The 26,166-nt window shown below is 42.5% G+C and overlaps 3 protein-coding genes and 17 non-coding genes across 20 annotated transcripts; 18 read left to right on the top strand and 2 right to left on the bottom strand.

Moving 5' to 3' along the window:
* Positions 1 to 12: 12 nt before the first annotated feature.
* LOC142970208 (U4 spliceosomal RNA) lies at positions 13 to 153 on the top strand. The gene has a single exon (XR_012959227.1). It is a non-coding gene; the product is annotated as a U4 spliceosomal RNA (small nuclear RNA).
* Positions 154 to 545: 392 nt separating this feature from the next.
* Positions 546 to 686, top strand: LOC142970207 (U4 spliceosomal RNA). Its single transcript, XR_012959226.1, has one exon. It is a non-coding gene; the product is annotated as a U4 spliceosomal RNA (small nuclear RNA).
* Positions 687 to 1,078: 392 nt separating this feature from the next.
* Positions 1,079 to 1,219, top strand: LOC142970206 (U4 spliceosomal RNA). The gene has a single exon (XR_012959225.1). It is a non-coding gene; the product is annotated as a U4 spliceosomal RNA (small nuclear RNA).
* Positions 1,220 to 1,611: 392 nt separating this feature from the next.
* Positions 1,612 to 1,752, top strand: LOC142970205 (U4 spliceosomal RNA). The gene has a single exon (XR_012959224.1). It is a non-coding gene; the product is annotated as a U4 spliceosomal RNA (small nuclear RNA).
* Positions 1,753 to 2,144: 392 nt separating this feature from the next.
* Positions 2,145 to 2,285, top strand: LOC142970204 (U4 spliceosomal RNA). The gene has a single exon (XR_012959223.1). It is a non-coding gene; the product is annotated as a U4 spliceosomal RNA (small nuclear RNA).
* A 392-nt stretch (positions 2,286 to 2,677) lies between these two features.
* LOC142970171 (U4 spliceosomal RNA) lies at positions 2,678 to 2,818 on the top strand. Its single transcript, XR_012959190.1, has one exon. It is a non-coding gene; the product is annotated as a U4 spliceosomal RNA (small nuclear RNA).
* Positions 2,819 to 3,210: 392 nt separating this feature from the next.
* LOC142970168 (U4 spliceosomal RNA) lies at positions 3,211 to 3,351 on the top strand. Its single transcript, XR_012959188.1, has one exon. It is a non-coding gene; the product is annotated as a U4 spliceosomal RNA (small nuclear RNA).
* Positions 3,352 to 3,743: 392 nt separating this feature from the next.
* On the top strand, positions 3,744 to 3,884 carry LOC142970203 (U4 spliceosomal RNA). Its single transcript, XR_012959222.1, has one exon. It is a non-coding gene; the product is annotated as a U4 spliceosomal RNA (small nuclear RNA).
* Positions 3,885 to 4,276: 392 nt separating this feature from the next.
* LOC142970163 (U4 spliceosomal RNA) lies at positions 4,277 to 4,417 on the top strand. Its single transcript, XR_012959183.1, has one exon. It is a non-coding gene; the product is annotated as a U4 spliceosomal RNA (small nuclear RNA).
* Positions 4,418 to 4,809: 392 nt separating this feature from the next.
* On the top strand, positions 4,810 to 4,950 carry LOC142970174 (U4 spliceosomal RNA). The gene has a single exon (XR_012959193.1). It is a non-coding gene; the product is annotated as a U4 spliceosomal RNA (small nuclear RNA).
* A 392-nt stretch (positions 4,951 to 5,342) lies between these two features.
* LOC142970196 (U4 spliceosomal RNA) lies at positions 5,343 to 5,483 on the top strand. Its single transcript, XR_012959215.1, has one exon. It is a non-coding gene; the product is annotated as a U4 spliceosomal RNA (small nuclear RNA).
* A 392-nt stretch (positions 5,484 to 5,875) lies between these two features.
* On the top strand, positions 5,876 to 6,016 carry LOC142970195 (U4 spliceosomal RNA). The gene has a single exon (XR_012959214.1). It is a non-coding gene; the product is annotated as a U4 spliceosomal RNA (small nuclear RNA).
* Positions 6,017 to 6,408: 392 nt separating this feature from the next.
* LOC142970201 (U4 spliceosomal RNA) lies at positions 6,409 to 6,549 on the top strand. The gene has a single exon (XR_012959220.1). It is a non-coding gene; the product is annotated as a U4 spliceosomal RNA (small nuclear RNA).
* Positions 6,550 to 6,941: 392 nt separating this feature from the next.
* LOC142970200 (U4 spliceosomal RNA) lies at positions 6,942 to 7,082 on the top strand. The gene has a single exon (XR_012959219.1). It is a non-coding gene; the product is annotated as a U4 spliceosomal RNA (small nuclear RNA).
* A 392-nt stretch (positions 7,083 to 7,474) lies between these two features.
* On the top strand, positions 7,475 to 7,615 carry LOC142970234 (U4 spliceosomal RNA). Its single transcript, XR_012959250.1, has one exon. It is a non-coding gene; the product is annotated as a U4 spliceosomal RNA (small nuclear RNA).
* Positions 7,616 to 8,007: 392 nt separating this feature from the next.
* On the top strand, positions 8,008 to 8,148 carry LOC142970232 (U4 spliceosomal RNA). The gene has a single exon (XR_012959249.1). It is a non-coding gene; the product is annotated as a U4 spliceosomal RNA (small nuclear RNA).
* Positions 8,149 to 8,540: 392 nt separating this feature from the next.
* Positions 8,541 to 8,681, top strand: LOC142970189 (U4 spliceosomal RNA). The gene has a single exon (XR_012959208.1). It is a non-coding gene; the product is annotated as a U4 spliceosomal RNA (small nuclear RNA).
* A 1,707-nt stretch (positions 8,682 to 10,388) lies between these two features.
* On the bottom strand, positions 10,389 to 17,930 carry ccne1 (cyclin E1). The gene is made up of 12 exons (XM_076110017.1): positions 17,796 to 17,930; positions 17,191 to 17,242; positions 16,878 to 16,965; positions 16,489 to 16,551; positions 15,990 to 16,156; positions 15,483 to 15,618; positions 14,611 to 14,757; positions 14,299 to 14,394; positions 14,052 to 14,186; positions 12,623 to 12,734; positions 12,366 to 12,523; positions 10,389 to 11,613 (listed from the first exon to the last, which is right to left on the bottom strand). The coding sequence occupies exons 2-12, from the start codon at positions 17,202 to 17,204 to the stop codon at positions 11,425 to 11,427; spliced, it is 1,305 nt and encodes a 434-aa protein (XP_075966132.1). The 5' UTR covers positions 17,205 to 17,242; positions 17,796 to 17,930; the 3' UTR covers positions 10,389 to 11,424.
* Positions 17,931 to 18,748: 818 nt separating this feature from the next.
* On the top strand, positions 18,749 to 23,038 carry LOC142969909 (uncharacterized protein F13E9.13, mitochondrial). Its single transcript, XM_076110018.1, has 6 exons — positions 18,749 to 18,831; positions 19,177 to 19,259; positions 19,352 to 19,532; positions 19,671 to 19,821; positions 20,571 to 20,698; positions 22,615 to 23,038. Exons 1-6 carry the CDS (start codon positions 18,759 to 18,761, stop codon positions 22,797 to 22,799), a joined length of 801 nt encoding a protein of 266 aa, XP_075966133.1. The 5' UTR covers positions 18,749 to 18,758; the 3' UTR covers positions 22,800 to 23,038.
* LOC142969910 (tumor protein p53-inducible nuclear protein 2) lies at positions 22,891 to 26,024 on the bottom strand. The gene is made up of 4 exons (XM_076110019.1): positions 25,866 to 26,024; positions 24,604 to 24,747; positions 24,320 to 24,473; positions 22,891 to 23,839 (listed from the first exon to the last, which is right to left on the bottom strand). The coding sequence occupies exons 2-4, from the start codon at positions 24,725 to 24,727 to the stop codon at positions 23,611 to 23,613; spliced, it is 507 nt and encodes a 168-aa protein (XP_075966134.1). The 5' UTR covers positions 24,728 to 24,747; positions 25,866 to 26,024; the 3' UTR covers positions 22,891 to 23,610.
* Between the last annotated feature and the right edge of the window lie 142 nt (positions 26,025 to 26,166).

Here is a 26,166-nt window from a genome sequence, read left to right as displayed (position 1 = left end):
GGGGCCATAGGCATCCCTTCGCAGAGGCAATTTCATAGTCTATGAAGTTCAACTGAGACATGATTGTTGCTGGTTGAAAACTTAACCCAATACCCCGCCGAGATGACTTGAAATATAGTCAGCTATGGCAATTTTTGTCGGTCTCTAAGGAGACTTAAGACTTTCTGTAAATGTAAAAGCCAGAGTTCATCGGTAGAGTGATTAAAGTTCTTGTTGAAATATCCACTAAAGAGATGCACTTTTTCGGGTTGTCTGGCTACAGTCTACCAGCTTTTTCAACAGGTTAGAGTTCATGATCAAATACGCCTGTCCATTGCTATCTTTGCTAACCAAAGTACTCTCACTAAGTAGGTTATCCTAAGGGCGTGTTATTTCTTCATCCAGCCATGACTGCCATTACATGAAGAAGGCGTTGTTTGCAGTCAACAAGCCAATCACATCATGCACCATTAGCATGTCCATACACCCTGTAAGGTTCGAGGATTGCACCATGTGTTTTGTGAGTGTCGGACCAGATAGAGTTGAATGTCTTTGGGGCCATAGGCATCCCTTCGCAGAGGCAATTTCATAGTCTATGAAGTTCAACTGAGACATGATTGTTGCTGGTTGAAAACTTAACCCAATACCCCGCCGAGATGACTTGAAATATAGTCAGCTATGGCAATTTTTGTCGGTCTCTAAGGAGACTTAAGACTTTCTGTAAATGTAAAAGCCAGAGTTCATCGGTAGAGTGATTAAAGTTCTTGTTCAAATATCCACTAAAGAGATGCACTTTTTCGGGTTGTCTGGCTACAGTCTACCAGCTTTTTCAACATGTTAGAGGTCATGATCAAATACGCCTGTCCATTGCTATCTTTGCTTACCAAAGTACTCTCACTAAGTAGGTTATCCTAAGGGTGTGTTATTTCTTCATCCAGCCATGACTGCCATTACATGAAGAAGGTGTGGTTTGCAGTCAACAAGCCAATCACATCATGCACAATTAGCATGTCCATACACCCTGTAAGGTTCCAGGATTGCACCATGTGTTTTGTGAGTGTCGGCCCAGATAGAGTTGAATGTCTTTGGGGCCATAGGCATCCCTTCGCAGAGGCAATTTCATAGTCTATGAAGTTCAACTGAGACATGATTGTTGCTGGTTGAAAACTTAACCCAATACCCCGCCGAGATGACTTGAAATATAGTCAGCTATGGCAATTTTTGTCGGTCTCTAAGGAGACTTAAGACTTTCTGTAAATGTAAAAGCCAGAGTTTATCGGTATAGTGATTAAAGTTCTTGTTCAAATATCCACTAAAGAGATGCACTTTTTCGGGTTGTCTGGCTACAGTCTACCAGCTTTTTCAACAGGTTAGAGTTCATGATCAAATACGCCTGTCCATTGCTATCTTTGCTAACCAAAGTACTCTCACTAAGTAGGTTATCCTAAGGGTGTGTTATTTCTTCATCCAGCCATGACTGCCATTACATGAAGAAGGCGTGGTTTGCAGTCAACAAGCCAATCACATCATGCACAATTAGCATGTCCATACACCCTGTAAGGTTCCAGGATTGCACCATGTGTTTTGTGAGTGTCGGCCCAGATAGAGTTGAATGTCTTTGGGGCCATAGGCATCCCTTCGCAGAGGCAATTTCATAGTCTATGAAGTTCAACTGAGACATGATTGTTGCTGGTTGAAAACTTAACCCAATACCCCGCCGAGATGACTTGAAATATAGTCAGCTATGGCAATTTTTGTCGGTCTCTAAGGAGACTTAAGACTTTCTGTAAATGTAAAAGCCAGAGTTCAATGGTAGAGTGATTAAAGTTCTTGTTCAAATATCCACTAAAGAGATGCACTTTTTCGGGTTGTCTGGCTACAGTCTATCAGCTTTTTCAACAGGTTAGAGTTCATGATCAAATACGCCTGTCCATTGCTATCTTTGCTTACCAAAGTACTCTCACTAAGTAGGTTATCCTAAGGGTGTGTTATTTCTTCATCCAGCCATGACTGCCATTACATGAAGAAGGCGTGGTTTGCAGTCAACAAGCCAATCACATCATGCACCATTAGCATGTCCATACACCCTGTAAGGTTCCAGGATTGCACCATGTGTTTTGTGAGTGTCGGCCCAGATAGAGTTGAATGTCTTTGGGGCCATAGGCATCCCTTCGCAGAGGCAATTTCATAGTCTATGAAGTTCAACTGAGACATGATTGTTGCTGGTTGAAAACTTAACCCAATACCCCGCCGAGATGACTTGAAATATAGTCAGCTATGGCAATTTTTGTCGGTCTCTAAGGAGACTTAAGACTTTCTGTAAATGTAAAAGCCAGAGTTCATCGGTAGAGTGATTAAAGTTCTTGTTCAAATATCCACTAAAGAGATGCACTTTTTCGGGTTGTCTGGCTACAGTCTACCAGCTTTTTCAACAGGTTAGAGTTCATGATCAAATATGCCTGTCCATTGCTATCTTTGCTTACCAAAGTACTCTCACGAAGTAGGTTATCCTAAGGGTGTGTTATTTCTTCATCCAGCCATGACTGCCATTACATGAAGAAGGCGTGGTTTGCAGTCAACAAGCCAATCACATCATGCACCATTAGCATGTCCATACACCCTGTAAGGTTCGAGGATTGCACCATGTGTTTTGTGAGTGTCGGACCAGATAGAGTTGAATGTCTTTGGGGCCATAGGCATCCCTTCGCAGAGGCAATTTCATAGTCTATGAAGTTCAACTGAGACATGATTGTTGCTGGTTGAAAACTTAACCCAATACCCCGCCGAGATGACTTGAAATATAGTCAGCTATGGCAATTTTTATCGGTCTCTAAGGAGACTTAAGACTTTCTGTAAATGTAAAAGCCAGAGTTCATCGGTAGAGTGATTAAAGTTCTTGTTCAAATATCCACTAAAGAGATGCACTTTTTCGGGTTGTCTGGCTACAGTCTACCAGCTTTTTCAACAGGTTAGAGTTCATGATCAAATACGCCTGTCCATTGCTATCTTTGCTAACCAAAGTACTCTCACTAAGTAGGTTATCCTAAGGGCGTGTTATTTCTTCATCCAGCCATGACTGCCATTACATGAAGAAGGCGTGGTTTGCAGTCAACAAGCCAATCACATCATGCACCATTAGCATGTCCATACACCCTGTAAGGTTCGAGGATTGCACCATGTATTTTGTGAGTGTCGGACCAGATAGAGTTGAATGTCTTTGGGGCCATAGGCATCCCTGCGCAGAGGCAATTTCATAGTCTATGAAGTTCAACTGAGACATGATTGTTGCTGGTTGAAAACTTAACCCAATACCCTGCCGAGATGACTTGAAATATAGTCAGCTATGGCAAATTTTGTCGGTCTCTAAGGAGACTTAAGACTTTCTGTAAATGTAAAAGCCAGAGTTCATCGGTAGAGTGATTAAAGTTCTTGTTCAAATATCCACTAAAGAGATGCACTTTTTCGGGTTGTCTGGCTACAGTCTACCAGCTTTTTCAACATGTTAGAGGTCATGATCAAATACGCCTGTCCATTGCTATCTTTGCTTACCAAAGTACTCTCACTAAGTAGGTTATCCTAAGGGTGTGTTATTTCTTCATCCAGCCATGACTGCCATTACATGAAGAAGGTGTGGTTTGCAGTCAACAAGCCAATCACATCATGCACAATTAGCATGTCCATACACCCTGTAAGGTTCCAGGATTGCACCATGTGTTTTGTGAGTGTCGGCCCAGATAGAGTTGAATGTCTTTGGGGCCATAGGCATCCCTTCGCAGAGGCAATTTCATAGTCTATGAAGTTCAACTGAGACATGATTGTTGCTGGTTGAAAACTTAACCCAATACCCCGCCGAGATGACTTGAAATATAGTCAGCTATGGCAATTTTTGTCGGTCTCTAAGGAGACTTAAGACTTTCTGTAAATGTAAAAGCCAGAGTTCATTGGTAGAGTGATTAAAGTTCTTGTTCAAATATCCACTAAAGAGATGCACTTTTTCGGGTTGTCTGGCTACAGTCTACCAGCTTTTTCAACAGGTTAGAGTTCATGATCAAATATGCCTGTCCATTGCTATCTTTGCTTACCAAAGTACTCTCACGAAGTAGGTTATCCTAAGGGTGTGTTATTTCTTCATCCAGCCATGACTGCCATTACATGAAGAAGGCGTGGTTTGCAGTCAACAAGCCAATCACATCATGCACCATTAGCATGTCCATACACCCTGTAAGGTTCGAGGATTGCACCATGTGTTTTGTGAGTGTCGGACCAGATAGAGTTGAATGTCTTTGGGGCCATAGGCATCCCTTCGCAGAGGCAATTTCATAGTCTATGAAGTTCAACTGAGACATGATTGTTGCTGGTTGAAAACTTAACCCAATACCCCGCCGAGATGACTTGAAATATAGTCAGCTATGGCAATTTTTGTCAGTCTCTAAGGAGACTTAAGACTTTCTGTAAATGTAAAAGCCAGAGTTCATCGGTAGAGTGATTAAAGTTCTTGTTCAAATATCCACTAAAGAGATGCACTTTTTCGGGTTGTCTGGCTACAGTCTACCAGCTTTTTCAACAGGTTAGAGTTCATGATCAAATACGCCTGTCCATTGCTATCTTTGCTAACCAAAGTACTCTCACTAAGTAGGTTATCCTAAGGGCGTGTTATTTCTTCATCCAGCCATGACTGCCATTACATGAAGAAGGCGTGGTTTGCAGTCAACAAGCCAATCACATCATGCACCATTAGCATGTCCATACACCCTGTAAGGTTCCAGGATTGCACCATGTGTTTTGTGAGTGTCGGCCCAGATAGAGTTGAATGTCTTTGGGGCCATAGGCATCCCTTCGCAGAGGCAATTTCATAGTCTATGAAGTTCAACTGAGACATGATTGTTGCTGGTTGAAAACTTAACCCAATACCCTGCCGAGATGACTTGAAATATGGTCAGCTATGGCAATTTTTGTCGGTCTCTAAGGAGACTTAAGACTTTCTGTAAATGTAAAAGCCAGAGTTCATTGGTAGAGTGATTAAAGTTCTTGTTCAAATATCCACTAAAGAGATGCACTTTTTCAGGTTGTCTGGCTACAGTCTACCAGCTTTTTCAACAGGTTAGAGTTCATGATCAAATACGCCTGTCCATTGCTATCTTTGCTTACCAAAGTACTCTCACGAAGTAGGTTATCCTAAGGGTGTGTTATTTCTTCATCCAGCCATGACTGCCATTACATGAAGAAGGCGTGGTTTGCAGTCAACAAGCCAATCACATCATGCACCATTAGCATGTCCATACACCCTGTAAGGTTCGAGGATTGCACCATGTATTTTGTGAGTGTCGGACCAGATAGAGTTGAATGTCTTTGGGGCCATAGGCATCCCTGCGCAGAGGCAATTTCATAGTCTATGAAGTTCAACTGAGACATGATTGTTGCTGGTTGAAAACTTAACCCAATACCCTGCCGAGATGACTTGAAATATAGTCAGCTATGGCAATTTTTGTCGGTCTCTAAGGAGACTTAAGACTTTCTGTAAATGTAAAAGCCAGAGTTCATCGGTAGAGTGATTAAAGTTCTTGTTCAAATATCCACTAAAGAGATGCACTTTTTCAGGTTGTCTGGCTACAGTCTACCAGCTTTTTCAACAGGTTAGAGTTCATGATCAAATACGCCTGTCCATTGCTATCTTTGCTTACCAAAGTACTCTCACGAAGTAGGTTATCCTAAGGGTGTGTTATTTCTTCATCCAGCCATGACTGCCATTACATGAAGAAGGCGTGGTTTGCAGTCAACAAGCCAATCACATCATGCACCATTAGCATGTCCATACACCCTGTAAGGTTCGAGGATTGCACCATGTATTTTGTGAGTGTCGGACCAGATAGAGTTGAATGTCTTTGGGGCCATAGGCATCCCTGCGCAGAGGCAATTTCATAGTCTATGAAGTTCAACTGAGACATGATTGTTGCTGGTTGAAAACTTAACCCAATACCCTGCCGAGATGACTTGAAATATAGTCAGCTATGGCAATTTTTGTCGGTCTCTAAGGAGACTTAAGACTTTCTGTAAATGTAAAAGCCAGAGTTCATCGGTAGAGTGATTAAAGTTCTTGTTCAAATATCCACTAAAGAGATGCACTTTTTCGGGTTGTCTGGCTACAGTCTACCAGCTTTTTCAACAGGTTAGAGGTCATGATCAAATACGCCTGTCCATTGCTATCTTTGCTTACCAAAGTACTCTCACTAAGTAGGTTATCCTAAGGGTGTGTTATTTCTTCATCCAGCCATGACTGCCATTACATGAAGAAGGCGTGGTTTGCAGTCAACAAGCCAATCACATCATGCACAATTAGCATGTCCATACACCCTGTAAGGTTCCAGGATTGCACCATGTGTTTTGTGAGTGTCGGCCCAGATAGAGTTGAATGTCTTTGGGGCCATAGGCATCCCTTCGCAGAGGCAATTTCATAGTCTATGAAGTTCAACTGAGACATGATTGTTGCTGGTTGAAAACTTAACCCAATACCCCGCCGAGATGACTTGAAATATAGTCAGCTATGGCAATTTTTGTCGGTCTCTAAGGAGACTTAAGACTTTCTGTAAATGTAAAAGCCAGAGTTCAATGGTAGAGTGATTAAAGTTCTTGTTCAAATATCCACTAAAGAGATGCACTTTTTCGGGTTGTCTGGCTACAGTCTATCAGCTTTTTCAACAGGTTAGAGTTCATGATCAAATACGCCTGTCCATTGCTATCTTTGCTAACCAAAGTACTCTCACTAAGTAGGTTATCCTAAGGGCGTGTTATTTCTTCATCCAGCCATGACTGCCATTACATGAAGAAGGCGTTGTTTGCAGTCAACAAGCCAATCACATCATGCACCATTAGCATGTCCATACACCCTGTAAGGTTCGAGGATTGCACCATGTGTTTTGTGAGTGTCGGACCAGATAGAGTTGAATGTCTTTGGGGCCATAGGCATCCCTTCGCAGAGGCAATTTCATAGTCTATGAAGTTCAACTGAGACATGATTGTTGCTGGTTGAAAACTTAACCCAATACCCCGCCGAGATGACTTGAAATATAGTCAGCTATGGCAATTTTTGTCGGTCTCTAAGGAGACTTAAGACTTTCTGTAAATGTAAAAGCCAGAGTTCATCGGTAGAGTGATTAAAGTTCTTGTTGAAATATCCACTAAAGAGATGCACTTTTTCGGGTTGTCTGGCTACAGTCTACCAGCTTTTTCAACAGGTTAGAGTTCATGATCAAATACGCCTGTCCATTGCTATCTTTGCTAACCAAAGTACTCTCACTAAGTAGGTTATCCTAAGGGCGTGTTATTTCTTCATCCAGCCATGACTGCCATTACATGAAGAAGGCGTGGTTTGCAGTCAACAAGCCAATCACATCATGCACCATTAGCATGTCCATACACCCTGTAAGGTTCGAGGATTGCACCATGTGTTTTGTGAGTGTCGGACCAGATAGAGTTGAATGTCTTTGGGGCCATAGGCATCCCTTTGCAGAGGCAATTTCATAGTCTATGAAGTTCAACTGAGACATGATTGTTGCTGGTTGAAAACTTAACCCAATACCCCGCCGAGATGACTTGAAATATAGTCAGCTATGGCAATTTTTGTCGGTCTCTAAGGAGACTTAAGACTTTCTGTAAATGTAAAAGCCAGAGTTCATCGGTAGAGTGATTAAAGTTCTTGTTCAAATATCCACTAAAGAGATGCACTTTTTCGGGTTGTCTGGCTACAGTCTACCAGCTTTTTCAACAGGTTAGAGTTCATGATCAAATACGCCTGTCCATTGCTATCTTTGCTAACCAAAGTACTCTCACTAAGTAGGTTATCCTAAGGGCGTGTTATTTCTTCATCCAGCCATGACTGCCATTACATGAAGAAGGCGTGGTTTGCAGTCAACAAGCCAATCACATCATGCACCATTAGCATGTCCATACACCCTGTAAGGTTCGAGGATTGCACCATGTGTTTTGTGAGTGTCGGACCAGATAGAGTTGAATGTCTTTGAGGCCATAGGCATCCCTTTGCAGAGGCAATTTCATAGTCTATGAAGTTCAACTGAGACATGATTGTTGCTGGTTGAAAACTTAACCCAATACCCCGCCGAGATGACTTGAAATATAGTCAGCTATGGCAATTTTTGTCGGTCTCTAAGGAGACTTAAGACTTTCTGTAAATGTAAAAGCCAGAGTTCATTGGTAGAGTGATTAAAGTTCTTGTTCAAATATCCACTAAAGAGATGCACTTTTTCGGGTTGTCTGGCTACAGTCTACCAGCTTTTTCAACAGGTTAGAGTTCATGATCAAATACGCCTGTCCATTGCTATCTTTGCTAACCAAAGTACTCTCACTAAGTAGGTTATCCTAAGGGCGTGTTATTTCTTCATCCAGCCATGACTGCCATTACATGAAGAAGGCGTGGTTTGCAGTCAACAAGCCAATCACATCATGCACCATTAGCATGTCCATACACCCTGTAAGGTTCCAGGATTGCACCATGTGTTTTGTGAGTGTCGGCCCAGATAGAGTTGAATGTCTTTGGGGCCATAGGCATCCCTTCGCAGAGGCAATTGCATAGTCTATGAAGTTCAACTGAGACATGATTGTTGCTGGTTGAAAACTTAACCCAATACCCCGCCGAGATGACTTGAAATATAGTCAGCTATGGCAATTTTTGTCTGTCTCTAAGGACACTTAAGACTTTCTGTATATGTAAAAGCCAGAGTTCAATGGTAGAGTGATTAAAGTTCTTGTTCAAATATCCACTAAAGAGATGCACTTTTTCGGGTTGTCTGGCTACAGTCTACCAGCTTTTTCAACAGGTTAGAGTTCATGATCAAATACGCCTGTCCATTGCTATCTTTGCTAACCAAAGTACTCTCACTAAGTAGGTTATCCTAAGGGTGTGTTATTTCTTCATCCAGCCATGACTGCCATTACATGAAGAAGGCGTGGTTTGCAGTCAACAAGCCAATCACATCATGCACAAGTAGCATGTCCATACACCCTGTAAGGTTCCAGGATTGCACCATGTGTTTTGTGAGTGTCGGCCCAGATAGAGTTGAATGTCTTTGTCGAATGTAAACAAAAAATTTAAAACATTAAAAAACAAGGTATAGAATGTGAAAAAGTGTAGTATAGTGTATAATAGTCATGGTATAGAATGTGATAAGTCATAAAAAGGGCATGGTATAGTATATATATACATATATACACAGTATCATTTCTTCAACATCTTCAAGGCATACTACACTGATTTTTACGGCATACGATACTCTGACCTTTCAGCTTAATTTGAACATGTGTAAAAACATTTTATGAACACACAAATCTCAATTAGAATAAATATTAATATTTTATGTACAGATTTTTTAACTTCAACTTCACAGATCTGATCATGTTCGCCTTCGAAAAGCTCCCTAAAAATAATATAGAAATTTGTGACAGTTTGTATTCATTTACAGATCGTTACATGCGTGCACACATATGGCCTGATATGGAAAGTTGTTTGCATCCCTTGACCCATACATTCACCAACTAGTATCCTAAACATGTAAATACATATTTTAAATAAGATGCCGCTATGCGGGCAACTTGTTCTACAGAAATATTGAACGATTGACGCATCAGCTTAGCTTTTATGAGGCGAGATGTCAACCGTGTAGATTTCAATTATTGGCACTTTCTGTAAAAATGTGGAGGCTGGAGCTGGAGAGGCAGTCCTGACGTTATGAGACTCTAGCCAGGGCCTGTTGGAGGCTCCGCATGCAGGGGTGCGTGAACACTGAAGGACAGGCGCTCTGCCGTGGGTACGGACCCCGCCGAATTCCCACGCTCCTTCTCCCGACATGCTCGGCGGGCCCTGGCAGATTGTGTATTATATTTTAAAAGTGGTAACAGTATCGTTTGTATTGAAGCTTAGTGTTTGATAAGAGGACATACATTTTAAAAATCTTGAGCTACATAGTGTCAAATGCAGTTCAAATTATATTTTTGATATATTTCCAAAAGTATAAAAGCAATAAAATGTATATTTTTTACACACCGTTATAGTATTTAAAAAAAATAAAAATAATGCATTTTACACCTTACCTCACCTTTAGGTTTACCGCACAACTCTTATTGTTAGTTTCCAAATCAATGTGATGGCCTGAACTTTGTAATTTTATTTTTATTTTTTTAAGATTCTGACCAAAACAAATACTAAAACCGTACTGTCTAACATTTCAGTTTTTCCGTTATTAAATTACAAATGAATTACGGTTTAGCCGATGATAACTGGACCCCGAACTGAGTGGTCTTTATATATTTTCAGTTTCTTATATCGCACATGATCTGCTCAATGTGTTATGCTTCTTTTCTTGGTGAGAACATATAAGAGGCATCCAAACTGACAGCGTCATACTGACATCTAGTGGAATGAAGTCAGCGTGCATCTGTTATCATAACGTGACTGCATGGAAGCTACACACTAAAATGACATATTGACACTATTGGGATTTCATGAAAACATTTGTCAAAATGATTTGTTCAAAAAGTGTCAGATAAAAGTCATTACATAAAAACAGATATAATTAAACAAAGTCCTCAGACACTGTCTTTAAATGAAAAATATGTAGCAGCATTTTATTTTAAAAAGTCAAATAAAAATCTTACATTTTGGTGGGGAAGAACAAAATGCAGGTTGGGATAAAAAAAAATTAAAAACAATTAAAAGTTAAATACAATCAATATTTTAGCTTCTGAAGCCTGGCTGGTTCACTTGTCCATTTAAGTAGCCAAGCTACTGGTCCCTCAGCAAAACATGGCCGTGTTTTGTCCAATCAAATGGCAAGAGTAGAAACAAAAACACGCGCGCGCGCACACACACACACACACACACACACACACACACACACTCTTCCCCTTCCATTATGCAAAGCCCACTTTTATAGCAGCACAAAGAGCCAAATATGACCCTAGGAATAGTTTTTGGGCAAATTAAGCCACTAATAGATTAAAAACAGCAATCACCCTCCCCCCAAACACAAACACACACACACACACACACACACACAATAAATCAAGTAGAGACTCCATAAACTGTCCATTCAATTTGGCGTCTGCATAGAAGATAAAAATGGCAACCACAAAATGTAGGTGTTATTGGTAATTAATGAAAGCATTTGGGTGCAATGCCATTCATATATAGATATATCTCCTTTTGGGCTGTGCCATCCCTAACAGCCCTTCACTGTGTGTTTTAACTGGAGGGTTAAATAGGTACCATTCCTGTGAGGACAGGGGCCATCCAATCCATTTGCTCATTGTGCGTCAGTATTTCTCCAATTTAGTCGAAGTCCATGTGTGCACCCACGGCAGAGAGATTTACAGCTAAAACGTAAAACTCTAAATTAGGATTTCATCGTCATCGTCTCGTCAGTTTCAGTGTTTGCTTCACTGCTTCGGAAGGTGCCGCTGTGGGGATGGAGTATGAATCCTGGGCCGGATCTTCAGCACTGCGGCATCCACTTGGATCGACTCTTCGCTTTTCTCGCTGCTCTGGGGCGGAGTCAGGACACCTGAAGGTACAGGGCAGTTGACGTGACGCTCCAACTCCACATCCTGGTAAGAGTAGGCCTTGTCCTGTACACAGCAGAAATACACAGATTAACCATGCTGTCATTAGACTGAGGGGGGGGGCTAAGTTTTACTCGTGCTTATCGCAGGATTTTGTAACGTCACCATTGGAAGCCTGTGAAAATATTTAAGGTTGAGTATTTATACAGATGTTGTGTTGAGGGGATCTTTAACTTCTCCACTACAACCCTCCCTATAAATGATCACTACATCACTATCAGTTTAAGTGTACACGACATTTAAAATATCTTCACCGCGTTACCTTTCTGAAGCCACCATATCCATCCATGCTCTCTTCAAAAAGACACCAGACTCCTTTCACTTTACAGAACACAGGGGATGCTGATCTGCCCCTCCCTCGATCGATTAGTTTGTTTGTTAATGTGCGACTAACCCTTTAAAACACTTAAGTTACACAATGACAAAAACAAACTAAACCATCGGAGCAGTGGTAGACCAGTAACCCACATGTTCTGCAAGGTAAAAATACTATTTGCTGGCTTTGAGGAAAGTCTAGATAACCGCTTCAGGTTGTGTTGGAATGTGCTCTCTGATAGAAAATATTCTAAATATAGCGTACACCTAAACAGATATGGATTTAATGAAAAAGAAAACTACAAAATAGGTTTTGTACTTTGCTTCACTCCTGTGCTGATACTCCCGTCCGTTTCTTCAAACATCTACTGTGGGTAATTCACTATACTATGGATAAATGCCTCAAACAGCATTTTCTTATTTATTGCGATAACTTCACTTACCATCCACGTGATGTAGGACGCATGGGTCTGGATGTTGTGCACATCATCTGCGGGGATTCCTGCAAATGTTTTCATGGCCGACCCACCAACCTCCCGCAGCGCCATGGCGAACGGCACCATCCACCTCACGCACTGCTCCACCTCCACCCTCTTCAGAGCTGCAAGGACACAAGGAGGAGCAGATTGAGACCTCGGGGGCAACACAACCAGGAAATATGAAAAACATTGTTCTTTAATAAAAAAAACATTGTTCTTACCCGAGACATTTTCCACCAGCTCCAGAGAGGAGAAGTGAAACAGGGCTGAAGCAGCAAGGATGCCGTTGGAGAACTCAAGGCATCGCACGTCCAGCATACACAGGTCCAACAACTAGAGAAAAGAAAACAGAAAAACAACTATAAATATCGGAGCATACCTCAAAATGAGTACTGCAAATACTCATAAGCCACGACAAAATCATCTGTGGTATCTACATAAATACTGTGTGCATCATAGATTTCTGAATAAATAAGACTTTATTTTCTCTGAAAGCTGACCTGCGGCGCTCGCAACTGTAGGGCAGCAACAAGTGGAACTTTGATGTCATAGTATTTACTGGTGTTAACTGGATGGTGCTAGAGATGGGTTCAGATGACACCACATCAGCCTGAATTACAGCCTATAGGAGACGTAGGGTGTCTGCTCGGATTGGGAACCATAATCAATCACTCTCTCTCATGTAGAGCGTCACAGTCGACGCCAACTGACGGCGTCTGTGGGACTCCTCGCCACCTCCCGGCAGAAAGACCAGCATGTTTAAATTCCTTTTATTTTGCCTTCCGTGACACGTCCCCTCCGTGACTTTGACCAATAGAAGCAGAGCGCGCTTTTCAACTGTAAACATGGCGACGCGAAAGAGGAACGATGCTGGTGCTGCTAGGTGGAACTGTGAACTATAAAGTTGTGTTCTCTCTCTCGTCGTTTAGTTTTTTTAGACAGCCAGCATCATACTTGGCCTGTGTGATAATTCAATATTAACATTTATTGTCTTTCAACAGAATCAGATCCGGATAAATAATAGAGATATTATGATGAACAATTACTTCATCTTATAGTTTGTTTACGTTCTTGTTCCTGGAAGTCGGTTTCTAGGACCTCCTTCTCTATGACATCATGCGCATCCTGAAAGACGGCAAGCTAAGACTGTTCTGGGACCAACGCGCAGGTGTCATGTCACGGCAACAATTCATGACTAAAGTAGAATAATCTGACCAAGTAATATCGTGGAGAGATTAAGGCCCAAAACTGTCTCTCTCTGAATTAAGTAGTCACTCAAAGTAGACCGCATTTCACCCTCAAGTTTAACTTTGTCACTTCATTGGACAAAAAAGAAGAAGAAAAGAAAAGGCTGCGAAACCGACACCTTCAGCTGTGCATTTAAAGCATCTTAACCACTGCTGACTAGATACTGTTCTCTAAGGTAATTGAGTGGGATATGGAAAAAGAACAGCAAGACACCAGTCTGTGGGGGGGGGGGGTTCACAGTTAAACACATGTCCCTCATGACGACAACTAACACGGTTAAAACGCGTGTCAAATTAAACTGAACAAATCTACTCAAAGCCTCCTGTTTAGGTCAATGCTTTGTGTTACTGGAGTACCTCATTGATTTATCAGTGAGGCAAAAAAAAGACACGCACGACATACCTCTGCGATTTGTGTGAAGGTGGTCTGGGGATATCTGGGGATGAGCAGCTCCTCGGTGTCCTTCAGGTAGGCCACCTGCATGTAAACATTGAGCCAGGAGATGGGAGTCTGGGGGCTGAGACTCCACTTCAGCTCCTGTGGTAGAAACGGAGAGAAAGAGCAGACAAACCTGCAGTGTTGGAGTAAAACAGCAGATTGGAGATTGGTTCTGTGATATTTATAGGATTGATGTGTGCACGTTCTTTACCTTCATTATAATGATTTCCATACTGAGAATCTCATCTTCGGTGCAGGCTTCGTCTGTAACATAGGCGAACTGGTGGACTTTGGGAGGATACATCTCCTGGGGGATGGAGAAAAAAAAGAAGGAGATGAGCATTATTACAACCAATCAAACCACATATTGTAAAATGTTTGTAGAAGAAAGAAGTAGAGCAACTATGATGAAGCTCCTAAAGCAAGCTAGCCCACAACACAGACCAGACAGAACTGCAGGCTACGCAACAACCAGAGATTTGTACTTTGTCGTCTCACTCTGTGCGTCTCCAACACTTCTTACCTCTACTTTGGCAGCAATGAAGAGACAGGTGATGCCGATGAGCTGCAGCGTTGACTTGAAGACGTTTCTCTGCGTGGCCATGAAGCGATCGAAGTAGTCCTGGGCGAGGTGGTATGACTCCCTGTGCAGTTTGTACACCTCACTCACCTAAAACATGCACACAAACAGGACATCAATGCACGCACGCGACTTCAAACCATATTCACCGGTAGGTTCGCATAAGAGAGTGCACTATGGACATTAAAAAGGCATCAGGACGGTCACAGTAATGATGGAACATCATGTCATTGTCTCAGGGAAAGCTTTATTGCTACTTGGAACAGCCATTTATATCCCTGCCAACTACTGTCTTTCCTATTTTATACTCCTTTACTGAGCCAGGAGCAAAGATTCAGAAGAGGTGAAGACAGAGGAAACTCTAAGCTGTGAATGTGTTGCTTAAAAAGGAGTTACTTGTGTATCTTGTCTTACCATCAATATTTAGAAATGTCACAAATTGCTTCCATGTTGTACATTTTGACAGTATGACTTACAATGTTTAGAACTCAAAGTGTGTTTTTCCTCACTGCCACACAGGAGACTCTTTCGTACTACTTGACTGAAAGCTTAAGAGCCTCGTGTTGTTGTCCTCATCGTCGTTTCCACGAGCACGAGTTAGTTCTACAGTCATGAAACTTAGTGTGAGGTTCTGCTTGTTTAAACTGAACACATGACAGTCAAATGAACCATAATGTGTAAGTCAGTAGATGGTTATGCAGCATTTACTCCCCCTCCCCCCCAAAGCTGAAACTACCAGCATTACATGCTTTGTTTACAATGGTGTTGTCACAAAGAGAGATGTTGAACTGGTCAATAAGACACACGCTACAGACCTCCATGAGCCAGTCCAGGAGAACTGCCCTCATCTTGGGCTGCAGATGAGGATGTTTGTCCATCACGTGGACGTCCCTGGTGTAGGTCTTATCCTTCTCCAACATGTTGTTCCACACCACATCCTTACTGGCCCAGCTGAGAATAAAACAGAGATGGACAGCATGGTAAAAATGAATGATACAACAATCACTTGCATTTGAAGTAGGATGTTCCTTGGACAGTCAGATACATTGACCACGAGATCAAAAGAAAAGATGGAGTTGACACTTTTCAATCTAGTTCCTACAGGGCTGTATTTTAGCCCTAGTTAAGGAGGTAGTGATTAAAAAAGGCAAAAAGGAGAAAACTACTAGCCACAACTACAGAAAAGGGAACGCAGTGAAAGAAGACAAGCTAAGCTTTGGCAACAGGCTGAGCTTAATTTGTCTCCCGTGTGTGTGTGTGATTAGGTAGAACCGGTGGCGGCATGATGTGGAGCCTAACCTGAGAAAATCAACAGTACTCACCACAGTGCAGGAAGCGGTGCGCAACGCACGGGTGTTACAAACACGTTGTTGAAGTTGTAGTGGGGGAAACCCACGTTTATCAGGGCGACTGGTTGGTCCTCTTCCTGATCAGGTGTGGGGATCCACCTCTGGGGACTTGTGTAACTGGCATCGGGACTCCAGTCCACCTTCACAGGAGAGAGAGGGGAGAGCAGAGCGATGACACACAGAAAACGTGGAGGGTGAAGTCACAGTACTGAAACACGTTCCGGCAGAGGTAAACTCTGTGTTAAGCTGACTGCGAACATTGAATCCTAGCAAGAGTGGAGAGCTAGTTGAGGCAGCAATAACAACAGATCGGCAAATAAGTACCCTTGGAATGAGCAACCAAGTTCATAGTTGTGTTGCATTTGATAGAATACAAACCAAGAAGTAAAAATGCCACTGGGCCACGGATACGTTAAGAGAACCGAGGCGCTGGTAGAGACTTGGCCGAAGGTGGAAAGATCACAAAGCATACCTCGCATTCACGCTGCTTCTTCTTCGTCATCGCTGCTACCTCCTCATCCACATCCTGTAAATACTGGAGGATAGGAAAAGGAGGACATTCATTTATCGTGTGTGATTCAGATCACAAACCTCACAGAGCTGGTTCGGTCAAATCACAGAAATCCTGTTCAGTGTTTGGCTTCATAAGCGAACAATATATAAAAAAAACGCAGTAGTCATATGCAATACAATATCAGCTGCACTTCACTTAGTTGCTAGCAATGATGATTATATGTAACAGCAGTTTTATATTTGAGTTATTCAAGTAGGCCCTACTTGGACATTAGCAACCTAGCCACGGCTAAGTTGCTGTGTCGGCCACTTCTCGTCTCCAAGCCTTTTCACAACAATGTTACTTACAATGGCAACATCTGCCTTCCTCTTTCTCGGTCGTACTGTAGTTTCTGTGGGCGCCTCGGGAGCAACAGACGTCGGTTCTGTCTCTTCCCTGTAAACGGCACAGAAGAAACACGTACAAGCCGTAAGTCTCCAGAGTTGACACAAAACACTTTAAAAAGTTCAATATGTGAATGTGGCCAAAATAAGATCCCATAGCATCGAGCTAACTAGCCGGATGGCTAAAGCTCCATCCACTCAACTTTGCTTTTCACAGTCGCACACTTTGATTGACGCGCTTTAAAAGAGCCATGAATGAATCAAATACGAAACTCACCGTTTTCCTCGCATTATATATAGTTGGAGTATGTGTCCGTTTTGGAGTAAACCTGTGAATGAGACATGTTTGAGTTATATTTTAGGGTTTAAAACAAACATTTAATTCACTCCCAACCCCCACTCTCAACTCCCTCCTTCTGACAAAGCCCAACGCAGCCTGGCGCGGGGAAATGGAAACGGTACTCGGTGTTAAAAGTCGCGAAAAAGAGCACCACACAACACAAGTACACTCCTGAAACTAACCACCGATTAACATCAGACACTATGTTAGCTGCTCAACGTAGTTATTTCGCGTATTTTTAAGGGTAAGCTGGTTATTTCCCCCCAATAACTTTGGACAGCTGGCTCGCCACATAATGGCCTAACGACAGGCACAGCTGAGGCGGCCTGTGTTGTCTCAATTCACCGTTTAACAGCGACAACACCGAACACCCGGCTTGAAACAATGTGTCGTATAAAGTGTGAACATCCGAACAAACCTTTAACTCATTGTCCAACTTGTTGCGGTGTTTGGTTAAGTTAACATTTAAGTCGGAGCAGCTACAAAATGTTGCAGCTCGACATAGCTTACTCGACGGTAAACGTAGCGTTTCAACCACTCACCTCAAGATTCCGCCCTTGAAGTTCACTCTTACCCACGTCTTAAAAACAAATATGGATAGTGTGTAACTTCACGGACTTGTTGCTCAGACTCGAGGGTGCTCTTTCTCTCTGTCTCTCTACTTGTGTGTGTGCATCCAGGCCGGGCTAGTTCCTCTGAGCTGGCGCCTTGTAGAGAACAGATGACTTGAAGCGTCAACGTCAGAGAGGAGTGGATTTAACTTGGCGCTAAATCTCCAGCTCCACCGCCTCTTTATGCTCCAATTTCCACTCAATTCACCCCAGTTTCGACTCTATATCGCGTGCAGAGCACGTAGTTTATATATAGTCCGCGTATATTGCGCTAAATAAAAGGAAAAATACGTTTATAAAGTTAGCAAAACGAGGAGGCGGGACCGCTACGGTGACAGCTGCAGGGGGCGGGGCTTCCAAAGAGGAAGTGCCCGGGAACCGCGTGGCTAGTCTGGCGGATGTAAACAAAGCCGTAGTCCTTGTGATTAAATCTAAAATAAAGATTACCGCGACCGAATTATGGCGAAGTAATAGGGCCTATTCGTTGTGTGGACTTCACGCGTTGTTGTCTCTCACTGTCACCGTAGGCGCATCTGTTATTTAGCTAAAAATCAGCAATGTTAGCCCGCCGATGCTTCTGCCGGGTTAGGGCGCCCATTTCCAGCATGGGTCGCCGTATCTATACGTCCCCACCGCAATCACGTAACGTAAACCCTTTTTTTCTATTAACGAACTTGATGCAGTGAAAAAAATGTTTTTAATCCAGTTGCAGTGCGGTAATGTAAGAGAAACAATTGTTTTCTGCACTATCTTTTGGAGACTGTTTAAATCGTTTTTTGTTTGATTTACTAAAATTGACCCTTGGCCAGTCATGTGATCCCCACGTTTAGAAAGACGAAAACAATATTTTTTTTTTCCTTTTTCTGCTCTCTGGTTGCTCCACAAAACGGGATCATGAACTTTTTGGATCTTTTTGGACGCCTAAAACCCGTGGTTATTGGAATGGTTCATGTTAAAGCCTTACCAGGTAAACTAAGACTGCACTGACCCTTGTCCTTCAATGTTCAAATGTAAATTTTGCAGTGGCAGAGGAAGTATTCAGTTGCCTAACTCAAGTAAGCAGCAAAACCACACTGTAAAAAAACTGTCCTGTAGTTTTGTGTGGCAAATTTGTAAAGTAACTAACTATTTACTATAACAAATTAACATAGCTGAGTAAAAACCTACAATATTATCTTTAAAAAGAGGAGTAAAAGTGTGAAGTGGAATGAAATGGAATAACTCAAGTAAAGTACAATTTGTACTTGAGTAAATGTACTTAGTTGCATTGCATCACTGCATATTTTGGGAGCTATAATTTCTGATATCTCAGGAACCCCCCTGGGCTGCATGAAAATGTCCCAAATCACTGAAGAAGCATGCAGGGAGGCAGAAATCTACCGTGATGCAGGGATTGTAAGTCATGTCACATCGTGTGTACATTCCTTACACATTTTAAAGTCTTCCAGGGCATGCCGGTGACCATTCCCCGTAAACCCCTCTCTCAGGATGGCGTGATCATTGAGAACATGCACGATATCCCGTACACCTTCTCTGTGGGCCCTGAGGTGTCCGCCTGTATGGCCGCAGTATGCGCTGCTGTGAGGAGCGTCTGTCCTCGCCTGCCACTCGGAGTGCAAATACTGTCTTCTGCCAACCAGCAGGCCCTGGCCGTAGCTCTGGCTTCAGGTTCAGTCTTTACATCAGTTACATTGTTGTTGTGCTGTGTATGAGGCTACAAAAGGTCAAAGGTCAGCCACTTGTGTGTCACACTTGGTAAGGTCGGTAGGACAACCATAGTATTGTAATGTCACTGTGTGGTCACAGGTCTGGATTTCATCAGGGCGGAGGGTTTCGTCTTTTCTCACGTGGCCGATGAGGGTCTCCTGAATGCCTGCGCCGGGGACTTACTGAGATATCGCAAGCAGATCGGAGCTGAGCATGTGCAGATCTTCACCGACATCAAAAAGAAGCACAGGTGAGATCGCCATCTGTACAGATTGAATAGTAAGTCAAACCTGATGAGCCACTGATATACAAAAAAGGCCTGAAAGCATATTTGACACTTCATATCTCTGTAGTGGTTCACTTGGAACTACTTTTTCCTCTCATGATACTGACATAATTGGCAACAGCAGGACTGACTGCTGATCCATTCCCGTTTACTGCTAGTAGATGAAGATTCATAGCAATTGCTTTGAACTTGACAAAGTTCGTCAGTAGTTTGCTTGACCGTGGCTGTCGATTGGGTCGGGCAGGGTTTTAAATTTGTAGTTAAAAAAAAAAAGATATCACATCAAGGCCCATATTTGTCAAACTGCTGAAAGTAAAATTAAGTTTATGTTTAAAGTACAAATCCTTCATTGGTACTCAAACGTAAGGATAAAACATATCTATCATTTCTTTTGACTTCAAAATATGCTCTTAAATTTAAGAGAGTTCCAATGGTTAAGGTGCGTACCCTATAACCAGAACGTCCCTGGTTTCATTTGATTCTCCTTATTTATATATCGTAAATATATTACTTTATTTGTTAATTTCTAATATAGAAATATGAAGGATTCCACACAAATATATTGACTAAGTAAAGAAATACGAAGTCATATAAGACTGTGTGGGACAGACTGACGGATTGATGTAAACCTGGTGTCCAGACTTAATCTCGGTTTTGTCCCAGACTAGTTTTGCGCCGCCTGTGCATAATTGTGCATACTGTGTCGTCCCCAGCTCCCATGCCCTGACGTCGGACGTGAGCATCGAGGAGACGGCACGTGCCGCAGAGTTCTTCCTCTCAGATGGACTCATCGTCACGGGAGCGGCCACCGGAGCGCAGGCTGACCCGCGGGAACTTAGAGGTAAGTGCCGCTTAACAGCTTCCTACTCCGTTTAACCAGGAGCCATGTGAATGCTTTGATTAGATTGATTCAACATTTATCTTTTCAATGAATCATTTGGTTTGTAGAAAGTTAAAGTTAAACTAACCAATTAACAATAACACACCACGAGAGAAGATTGTAACTCTTGAGATTTGCTAATGTTGCTCCATATCTACTGGATGTGTTCTGTTTGCTGGCAGGTTTGTCATATCTACTTCATAAGGTGTATAATATGTCAATATGTTCACAGCTTGTTGGCCAACAAAACCAATCAGCTATAGTTACTTTGGAGATTAAGATTTCCATACAACACATGTTTTTTACAAAGTCTGATCCAAAAACATAAGACTACTTTTACTTTTGATACTTTAAGAACATTTAACTTCTGGAAAAAATAATTTTCAATGCAGGACTTGGAGTAAGTTAGTATTTTTAAATTGTGGTATTGAGACTCACACTTATCTAAATACCTCTTTATCCAATACTATTATACAAACTGGCCCCTCTCACATTGTTACGAGTACCTGCACTTTCAATACTTGACTGCGTTTAGCTGGTATTACTTCTGTACTTTTACGTTCGTACATTTTTTTAGCTTTACTTGTAATGGAGTATTTTTTACATTGTGGTGGTCTACCAGAATTAGTCAGTGGGTCTTTAATCCGACCATGCCCGTCTCATAGCAACACCAGGGCTGCTATTTTAAACAGTCTCCAACACGACATACAAGACTGTCAACACTTGGAGCTAAACAGGCACTCAGCCTGGGTTAATGCACGCGACGTGAGTGTATGTGTGTTGACACACACACACACACACACACTCCCCCATCTCCTTCTCTTTCCCTCACACACACACGTGCACTCTCTATCTCGGTAACACAAATATCTGACACTGGTCAGACAGAATGATACTGGAGCTCACATGTCAGTGTGGAGGTCAGCCTACTCCTCTGTCCAATGTTCACCGGGTGTATCACAGCCTCTCTTGGTTTAGGCTCCTCTGACTGTGAGTGAGATATATATATATATATATATATATATATATAGGGCAGCATAAACTTTGCTACAACAATAAATACAAAAATTAGAAACAGACAAATACAACTGTGACACACTAAAGGGGGAAACAATATTTAGTTAGTGTGCTGTACAAAAAAAGAAGTTAAATGCAGAAACAGGTACAGTTTTCTGTCACGATTTCAGTGAAAACTTTAAGAGCAAATCACACTGACCAATGATTGCTGTTTTTCCCGATCATTTAAAATGGACTTAAAGGGACAGTGTGTAGGATTTAGGTGGCATCTAGCGGTGTGGTTGCAGATTGCAATGCAATGAATACCCCTCCGCTCACTCCCCCCTATCCAAGACTGAGAAAACGTGAGTCGGCGAGTAAAAAAAACAACGCAGTAATGCAGGAGGGAGAAACAGTATTTTTTATTTATTTTTTTAAAGAAACTAAATTTTAGTTTCAGCCCGGATTAGATTGACAACTTCTGACCGGAATACTTCTATGTTGTGACCTTTTCAATTTCAAACCCTCGAGCAGTTGAGGAAGATTAGACGTAAAAATAAATCCTGAACATTAGCATCCATTGACCAGCCCAGAGTTTTAAAAAGTGCATGCTGCATCGACATAACCGTAAACCTAAAGATGCAGTTCAGCATATTAGTAATGTTCTTGATTGTAACGCTCTGCTTTGTGTAGATTCAGTTAGAATGTACTGAAGATGCATCCATGCTGGTGAGAGAAGGGAAGGATACAAAGTGTTTTGTATGCCTTGAAAGACGTATTATTACCATTTGGTATTTTTGCTTTTTTTTCCTCTTATCATGGATTTGTGGAACCATAAACTGTATGTATTTAAAAACAAGCTGTTTCTTGTCTTTTTGCAGAGGTTTCCCAGTCTGTGAGAATCCCTGTGCTGATAGGTTCTGGAGTGACCTACGACAACATCGAACGCTACCTCGATGCGCATGGAATGATCGTCGGTTCTCATTTCAAGGAGGGCGGCCACTGGGCCAACGCAGTCGACCCGGAGCAAGTGAAGAGGTTCATGGGAAAGATACGTGACCTGTGACAATGAGAGAGAATATTTTCTGCCTTAAACACGTTTTATTGTACCTGTACTACCACTGTGCGTAGTGCCACATTAAACACATACAGCCATCTTAAGAAAACAAGATTTTAATCATTTTTTTTGTACATTTTTATAAATACACGCAAATAGAAAAGCATAATTTTCAACTGTATTTACATTCAAAAAACAATATGTGTGACATGAATAAAATGAGAACCCACCCGCTCGAAAGAACAAAATGGTAGACTCAATGCAAAACAGTGGTTTTGTAATTATTCCTGAAGCAGAGTCAAACAAAAGGAGCAAATTCACAGATGTTTTTTCGCACGACATGAATACAGTACACCGCGGTATGAAATTCAATTTTAACACACTCACATTCACAAGAATGTCTAAAGCTAAGGCACATAATATAAAACATACTGAATACGACCAACCAGTCAAAAAGATGCTGTAATCCAACTGCATCATACTTTTTTTAATTCATATAGAGCAAAGTATTGTTTGAAGTTTTCATATTTTTGTATCAGTGTCACACGGTAATTTAGGAGATTAAGATTCATTGTTCTCAGGGGTTTCGGACGTGAGAGATGCAATGCAGGTTGCCTCTATTAAAATCAAAAACAACAACTTGCTGTGGTTCAGTTGTTCGATCGTTTCATCGCACAGGAAGTGGTTTGCCTCGGTGGATGTGCAGAATTAACTGTGAGGTGAAACAATGGCGAGAAAGACCTGAGTGATTCAGAGTCAAGGCACCGTGCTGCAACTTGAAACGCACACCCTCTCACAAGCAGTTGCGTCGCTCCTGTGTTTAGTAGTTGCAGAGGCGTTGGCAGGGCTTCTTGAAGTGGACGTAGCGTCTCTCTGCCGGGGAGAAACGCGCCTTGGCCAGGTTCTGCCTGTGGAGGGCGCTGCGGCCCAGCTTCTTCTGCTCGGCCTGGGTCCTGGCCCTCTGGACCGCCAGCAGCTGGACGTTGCAGGGCAGCGGGATTCCCCAGGCAGCCAGACGCCAGGATACGTGCCGCCTCACTGCCACCGGCCTGGACAGACACAGCGGAAGTGTTACAGTGTGTGTTCATGAAATATTAGGTGCAACATGAGAGAGATGAAAGTATTACTGCAAGCCAGCTCTGCGTGAAAACCAGGCGGCAACCTCCGGTTCACCCGAGTGAAGCCAATGCAGAAGTGTCTTAAACTTTCATTCTCTCTACTGACCAGCAGAGGGCGACTCCTCTGGTTGCAAAAATAAGTCTGATTGTATAGAAGTCTAAGAGAAAATGACTCTACTTCTCACTTGATTTATTACCTCCGTGAACATCGTAAACATGAGTTTATGGTCTCAATCTCTACTTTCAAGTCTTCTTCAATACAGCATGATGTTCATTTAGTAAATGATGGTCCATTTAGAGTCAAATAAACTCATAAAGCGGGATGCTTTTAAGAGAAGGATGGCATGCAGGCGCTGGGACTATTAAGACATCGAGGTATAAAACAGACGTGTAAGCTCAATGGAGACTAACCTGGTGGTGTCCTCCTCTTCTTCTTCTTCCTCGGAGTCCAGCTTCTCCTCCGCTCCGCCCGCCCCGCATCTCATCTGGTAGATGGACATGCTGGGGTGCTCGATCAGCAGGTTCTCCAGGGGATCCACCTCAGAGGCCGTCAGCAGCCCGTTCTCTGTACAAACCACACGCCAGTTCAAACATCTGTTTTCATCCCAGTAGAAGCTGCAGCCTCACTGAGCCGAGGACACATTTAAATCCTACAGATGTGAATAAAGCACTGTGTTGCACTGTCTATTTATCACCTGGGAGATCAACAATGACCCATCCTCCCTCTTCAAACTCCATCAGCTCCTCGTAAGTGTCATCCGCTGCCTCAAAGTCCTCACCGGTGTTCCAGAGCAGATGAGAAAGAAGCTTACCGATCATCCTTGTGCCTCTATTGCAATCTGAAAAAAAGGAACAACAGGTAGGCAGGTGAATCACAAGAAATGCACCAAAGACATTAGCAATGCAAGTGCTCCCCCTTGAGGCGGTCCCAATAACGACCCGTCTTCCGTGGACACCTGCCTGCTCAGCATCAACGACAGCTTCCACTGCGCCAAGCTCGGAAACCTGAGTGGCCTGAGTTGTTTACGTCGCTATGACGCCCAGTGAGGGGGTCAGTTTAGAGCTGAAACAGCTGTGGGAACAGGGTGCTAACAGGGGCTTAAATTACACCGATCGCTGCCATATTAGAGGAAGTCACTTTGACCCTCACACTGCAGCTGACTGACCTTTTGTCCCAAACGGATGACCCTGTAGCTCCCTGCTCCAGCATTATGTAACATTTGTTTTTATTTTAGTCCCTGGTACAGGTTGCCATCATGCCATTTGTTGGGCAAAGATATTTTAGTCTCTTTTAAATATCACTTATTGCTATTGTGAGGCAGCATTTCACCCTGTGAGCAATATAACTGTCACACTAAGAGAAAAGTAGACAAAGTAGTGATCGTGAGTTAATGACATCATCCTTTTTATCTAATATAGTGTGTGAAGGTGCAATGTTTACTTGTCAAACCCTTGTCAGCTGATCGCAAAGGAATGTCCCATGCAGACAGCAGGAGACCTGCGTTTCCTCATCTGTTTAAAGTACCCTCAGGGTATATCACAAAATAAATATTATGGCCATAATTATTAGTACGAGACAAAACATAGATTCATAAAATCGAGTGGTGTTTTCCCCCCTTACCGGCTGCTTGTCAACACCAGACGTCTCCCTGTAAACAGACATAATCCCCCAGCAGCAGGCCAATAATAACCTGATATCCACAGAGCGAAACAGCTGACCGCCTGCTCAGATATACTGTATGTGCGTTATTTCATGTAATCACAGCTGCTCGCATCGGGTGAGTTTTATGGAGTGGAAAAGGTACCATTAGTACTGCTATTTACATACACCAACGCATCACACCAAACGCATCACACAGCCACGGAGGTTTGTACTGTACTTATATGACAAAAGACAAATTAAACACAGTTCTCATAACAGTCCGGTAAATGCTCAGAGATGTACATTTTGACTTACTTCACTTAAAATAGACGTATGCTTGTCTTCGGGTGTGGCCGTCGCGCAGAGGATCCCGCTATGTTGCTGTTCTTCAGAGATTGTTTTGATGTCAAAGTTGTTTATCGGCGAGAGTCCTCACCGCGTCCTGAAACGTCATCAAATCCCGCCCAAATGAGGCGGGGCGGGCGTGCGTCACATATCTACGAACCAACCCGCTCTCTCCTCTGCGTCACGGATGTAATATAGAAGTGACATTTGAAACGTCAATGTCGACGGAAATATTACGTTTTGTTTTTCATGTGCTATCCTTCTTATGTCT

This window comes from Anarhichas minor, unplaced genomic scaffold (genome assembly GCF_050575085.1).
Source record: "Anarhichas minor isolate MPS153535 unplaced genomic scaffold, ASM5057508v1 ptg000042l, whole genome shotgun sequence".
NCBI classification, from domain to species: Eukaryota; Metazoa; Chordata; class Actinopteri; order Perciformes; family Anarhichadidae; genus Anarhichas; species Anarhichas minor.
The sequence above is the reverse complement of the archived record's forward strand: the minus strand, read 5'-3'. Positions and strand labels throughout refer to the sequence as shown.

Coding starts and splice junctions, on each gene's coding strand:
- ccne1 (XM_076110017.1), bottom strand. Junction 14,187..14,298: donor TGGAAATCATTATAATGAAG/GTAAAGAACGTG, acceptor TTTCTACCACAG/GAGCTGAAGTGGAGTCTCAG. Junction 12,524..12,622: donor GCTGGTGGAAAATGTCTCGG/GTAAGAACAATG, acceptor GTGTCCTTGCAG/CTCTGAAGAGGGTGGAGGTG.
- LOC142969910 (XM_076110019.1), bottom strand. CDS start 24,727: ATGATCGGTAAGCTTCTTTCTCATCTGCTCTGGAACACCGGTGAGGAC. Junction 24,474..24,603: donor GGTCATTGTTGATCTCCCAG/GTGATAAATAGA, acceptor TGGTTTGTACAG/AGAACGGGCTGCTGACGGCC. Junction 23,840..24,319: donor GAAGAGGAGGACACCACCAG/GTTAGTCTCCAT, acceptor GTGTCTGTCCAG/GCCGGTGGCAGTGAGGCGGC.
- LOC142969909 (XM_076110018.1), top strand. CDS start 18,759: ATGAACTTTTTGGATCTTTTTGGACGCCTAAAACCCGTGGTTATTGGA. Junction 18,832..19,176: donor TCATGTTAAAGCCTTACCAG/GTAAACTAAGAC, acceptor CTGATATCTCAG/GAACCCCCCTGGGCTGCATG. Junction 19,533..19,670: donor GGCCGTAGCTCTGGCTTCAG/GTTCAGTCTTTA, acceptor GTGTGGTCACAG/GTCTGGATTTCATCAGGGCG.